The sequence below is a fragment of the Trachypithecus francoisi genome, unplaced genomic scaffold (genome assembly GCF_009764315.1).
Source record: "Trachypithecus francoisi isolate TF-2019V2 unplaced genomic scaffold, Tfra_2.0 Lachesis_group17, whole genome shotgun sequence".
NCBI lineage: Eukaryota > Metazoa > Chordata > Mammalia > Primates > Cercopithecidae > Trachypithecus > Trachypithecus francoisi.
In genome coordinates, this window is record NW_022681462.1 from 43,264,074 (window position 1) to 43,269,428 (window position 5,355).

The 5,355-nt window shown below is 36.8% G+C and overlaps 1 protein-coding gene across 1 annotated transcript; it reads left to right on the top strand.

The window, feature by feature from the left end:
* The first annotated feature begins 991 nt into the window (after window positions 1–991).
* LOC117062223 (ankyrin repeat domain-containing protein 36B-like) lies at window positions 992–4,129 on the top strand. The gene is made up of 4 exons (XM_033175480.1): window positions 992–1,253; window positions 3,028–3,098; window positions 3,437–3,530; window positions 4,029–4,129. The coding sequence occupies exons 1-4, from the start codon at window positions 1,170–1,172 to the stop codon at window positions 4,050–4,052; spliced, it is 273 nt and encodes a 90-aa protein (XP_033031371.1). The 5' UTR covers window positions 992–1,169; the 3' UTR covers window positions 4,053–4,129.
* The last annotated feature ends 1,226 nt before the right edge of the window (window positions 4,130–5,355 follow it).

Genomic DNA, 5,355 nt, shown 5'->3' on the forward strand with positions numbered 1-5,355 from the left:
GTGCAATGGCATGATCTCAGCTCACTGCAACCTCCGCCTCCTGGGTTCAAGTGATTCTCCTGTCTCAGCCTCCTGAGTAGCTGGGATTACACACATGTGCCACCTCACTTGGCTAATTGTTTTTGTATTTTTATAGAGACGGGGTTTCACCAGGTTGGCCAGGCTCGTCTCGAACTCCTGAGCTCAAGTGATCCACCTGCCTCAGCCTCCCAAAGTACTGGAATTACAGGCGTGAGCCACCGTGCCCAGCTGCATGATTTTTTTTTTAAATAAACATAAGAGTCTTGTTATGTTGCCCAGACTGGAGTCTCAAACTCCTGGGCCTCTCAAGTGATAATTCTGCCTCAGCCTTCTGAGTAGCTGAGATTATAGGAACAAACCACTGTAAATACACACACACACACACACACACATATGCATATATATGTGTATATATGAGATTATAGGAACAAGCCACTGTGTATATATAAACATGTGTGTGTGTATATATACACAGAGTGTGTGTGTGTATAAATATATATATTTATATGTGTATTTAAATATACATATATTCTCTTTGTAGTAATTGTGAATGGGAGTTCACTCATGATTTGGCTCTCTGTTAGCCTATTACTGGTGTATAGAAATGCTTGTGATTTGTGCACATTGATTTTGTATCCTGAGACTTTGCTGAAGTTGCTTATCAGCTTGAGGAGACTTGGGGCTGAGATGATGTGGTTTTCTAAATATACAATCATGTCATCTGCAAACAGAGACAATTTTACTTCCTCTCTTCCTGTTTGAATACCTTTTCTTTCTTTCTCTTGGCTGATTGCGCTGGCCAGAACTTCCCATACTATGACAGAGTAAACAGGCAACTGAAACAGAGTGGGAGAAAATGTTTGCAATCTTTCCACCTGACAGAGGTTATGTATATGTATATATGCATACACACACACACACACACACACAGACTGGGTATATGCCAGAATAAGCACACATGAGGAAAAGAAGGTGAATCGTTCTGTGTGGTGATATTTTTCAAAGTGAATACTTCAGAGTTAAATATTACTAATGGTTTAATAAGGTGATTTGTAAAATCAGTAACAAAAATAACATCAAGTAGTTGTGAGACAGCTCAACAAAAACTGGGTGATGTCCCGAACAAAGAATCGACATCAAAAGCTTTGATGGATGCTTCATTGCGTCACAGCGTCCATTTAGAAAATGAGATGCAGGATTCAAGGAAGAAATTAGGCCAGATAAGAAGTCAAGTATGTATGAAACTTTGCACGCCAATAACTGTTAATCTGTAGCTGGTTAACTAATATAAAGTGTTTTGGGGTACTAATTTTAGTGGATGGCTTTCTTTTGTATTTTTATTATAATTAATTTTATTAAAATTTTATTAGCTTTTTAATGCACCTGTGTCTTAATCTCTGGCTTTCATTCGGCCATTTTTTATACATATATTTTTTTCTTAAGTAGCCTTAGGAAAGTTGAGAATTATGCATCATTTCTCACAGAAGTTCAGAGAGTTTTTTTTTTCCTGTTAGTCTATTTTTAGTGATTTCTCTATTGGTGTAGTGAGGCAAGACAGATTAATTCAGAGGATAATGTCTAATGGAATGTTTCAGGAAATTATCTTATTTTTAATCTCTACTTTTCTGAATGAATAAAGAATCTGTGTATACTTATTTCATAGATTTCAGGTTAACTTGTTCAGAAAGGCCATTCTACTGAATCAATTTTGATTTTGATGAAAGTCCTCACTCTCTCTTTGTACTGGGCTCAGAGAGCACACTCTGTCTCTATATGAATATGGACAGTTGGCATTTGCCAACATGTATCTATTTTCTCTTGTTTTAGAAAAAGCTAAACTAAAAAGGGGGTTATAGAAGGTCAGCAAAGGATGGGTTTGAGATGTTTGGGTTGGTTAAGTGGGCATTTAGACAACAGGGCTTCTCCTTTGGCATTTTTTTTTTTTTTTTTGAGATGGAGTTTTGCTCCTGTTGCCCAGACTGGAGTGCAATGGTGCGATCTCAGTTCACCACAACCTCAGGTTCCTGTGTTCAAGCGATTCTCCTGCCTTAGCCTTCCCAAGTAGCTGGCATTACAGGCACCCGCCACCATGCCTGGCTAATTTTTTTGTATATTTTTTAGTAGAGATGGGGTTTCTCCATGTTGGTCAGGCTGGTCTCGAACTTCTGACCTTGTGTTCCGCCCACCTTGACCTCCCAAAGTGTTAGAATTACAGGCGTGAGCCACCGTGCCTGGTCTCCTTTGGCATGTTTAATGGACATCCTGCAGTTTACGATGACGCTTTTAAATTACTTCTCTCCTGATAATGACTTGAGTCCTACTACTCAATGGGAGAGTCAGTAAGATCCTGTGGGATCTTATTTGGCACTGACTGTCGATTTTAATTTTGTTCCTGCTTATTGTTAAATTTTCTTGTTGTTTCCCTAGAAAGAAAAGATGATGCTTATTTAGTTTTAAATATTAAAAAATGTGCAAGTTGCTTTGCTATAATAAAACTAAATGCATACATACAAAAAATAAAATTATAGTTGATGTGGTAGTGTTTGGAATTCAAAATATAAATGCTTAGCATGAGGTAATCCTTTATCTTTCCACATTTTACCAGTTTGTAAGTTTGAGTGTTTATCTGATAAAATGTAATTCAAAAGCAAGAAGAATGTTGTGTTTTAGTCCTAGAGCAGGGGTCAGTGAACTTTTCTGTAAAGGGCCAGATAGTATTTCTTTAAGGCTTTGTGAGCCATAAGATCCTTGTTGCAATAACTCAGCCCTGCAGTTATAGCACAAAAGTAGCCGTAAACAATATGCAGATTGAAGGGGTGTAGCAGTGTCCCACTCAAATTAATTACAAAAAACAGGTAATGGGATGGTTTCTGCTAGATTATGATCTTTTTTAAAATAAAAAAGATTGTGATAGTCTAAAAACATTTTATATGTATTTTGTTGGTTCATTCATTACTAATGGACATTTAGATCATTTCCAAATGTAATTTTAATTCTTTGTTTTAGTGTCAAGAAGTACAGGATCAACTTACAGCTACTATAAGATGTACTAAGGAGATGGAAGGCGAGGCACACAGGTAAAATTTGAAGCAGCACACAAAATAACTTGAGTATTTGTAAAGCAAAAGAGCACTGTAGTATGAAAATTGTATCAGTTATGATAATAAGTATGCCTTTGTGAAGCCAAAGAAGTTTCATTTGTAAGCTATGTTGAAATACATCATTTTTCTACATTATTCCTAAATTTTTCATATTATCAACAAAACACAGGTAGAAAAATGACACAGTAGTCCAATGATCTACTTTTACAATCGCTAAGAATTTGTGTAATTGTACCTTCAGAAGTTTATGTAGAATTTACATGATGTTAAAAAATTTATGTGTGAGAGTAATTATTTTAAAATGCACATTTTAGGCTTGAAATAGAAAATGCCATGATAAGAAAAACTATTAAAAAACAGGATGACCAAATTGAGCGGCTTGAGAAAATCCTGCAGCGTCCAAGTTTGGTAAGCCAATCTCTTCATTTCTGTCATACTGAAAAGGAATTTTATTTTTGCAGTAGGACGGGTTAAATATCCCTTGTCCAAAATGCTTGGGACCAAAAGTAGATTTTTTTCAGATTTTGGAATATTTGTGTATACCTAATGAAATATCTTGGGGATGGTACCTGAGTCTAAACATGAAATTCATTTATGTTTCATATATACATTATGCACATAGCCTGAAGGTAATTCTCTACGATGTTCTACAGTAATTTTTTGCAGGTAACAAAGTTTTCACTGTTTCCACCGCAGCCTGTCACATGAGGTCGGGTGTGGAACGCTGCAGTTGTGGTGTCATGTCCGTGCTCAGAGAGTTTCAGATTGTAGAGCATTTCGGATTTTAGATTTTTAGATTAGGGATGATCAGTCTACAGGACAGATGCTCCATGACTTACAGTGGGTTTACATGATAATGTCCCTTGTTTGACTGAAACATTATAAGTAATATTTGATTTATTTCAGATGCTGCCGGTGTTCAGGAAGTAGATGAAGGTATGTTGCCAAAATTTATGAATTAAATTCAAATCATTGATTTCTGAAATAAACTCTAAGTAGTGAATGGTATCCCTCTCAATTGCTTGGTTAATAAATGCTACATTAAATATTTTTTTCTTACACACATCTAGTGAAAGATGTGAAAACATAAACATTCACAGTGAAGAGTATACTTATGCCTTGTTAATTCATCATGTTCCATAGCTTTAAAAAAATCCTGAGAAGTCTGTGTATCCCTTTTTTTCTGGCCCTACACTTTTCTTCTGCCACCCCTATAGAACTGTCAGCCTGCACACTGAAACTGTTCTCAGAAAACAAAGGCATCATCAACTTCTCAAGGTTAAGGTAGTGATTTAAGGCTAACAGACCCCACACTCATTGATAATAATTAGTTAAGCAATTACAGGTCACAAGAAGTCACTTGACCAGTGACATTTTAAATCTCCAGTCATTGACTTTGTCATTGGTTTACTGTTGCCCCTGGGAAAAGTTGAAAATTCCTTTGCATGGAATCAAAATTCCTACATCAGTGTGGTTCTTGTCAAGTTATTCAGCCTTATCTTTCACCACTTACCACACTCTGCCCCTCTGTTCTAGCATCCAGCCAAACTAGACTACATGGAGCTCCGCAGTGATCGTCCTCACCTCCAGCTCTTTGCATTTACTTCTTCCCTCTATTCTCCATGTGTTTTCCTTCTCCTTCAGATATTAACCTATGAATTGTCTCCACCAAAAAGCCTACAATATTGACACAAACCTGGGCTAGTATCCCTTCTGTGTCTTCCAATAAGTGCTGTCTTATGCCTGTCATTGTATGTATAACTCTGTATGGGAATTGCCTGTTTGGTTTTTCAGATTATAGCATACAGTTGTTGAGGGGTGGATCGTATCATCTTTATCTTGTAATTCTAGTGCTTGTCCTAGTACCTTAGCATATGGTTACTGAATACACGAATGAAGAGTGAGAAATGCAGAAGCTCTGATACTTCACCGCCATGATAATGAATTCTGCGTGCAACTATGGGCAAATCACATGTAATAGTAATTGCATATTGTACTTATTTTTCATTCTTATTAACACTGATAAACGTTTCAACTTATACTGACTTTCTTTTAGTTAACTGTGAAATCATTTAGATAAAGAATATAATTCTTTCTTTTTCATTCTAACTTCCGAATTTAAATCTGGATCCTTTGTAGCAGGGGTCCCCAATCCCCAGGCCACGGACATGGTCATAGACAGACAGGTCTATGACCTGTTAGGAACCAGGCTGCATGGCAGGAGGTGAGGGGC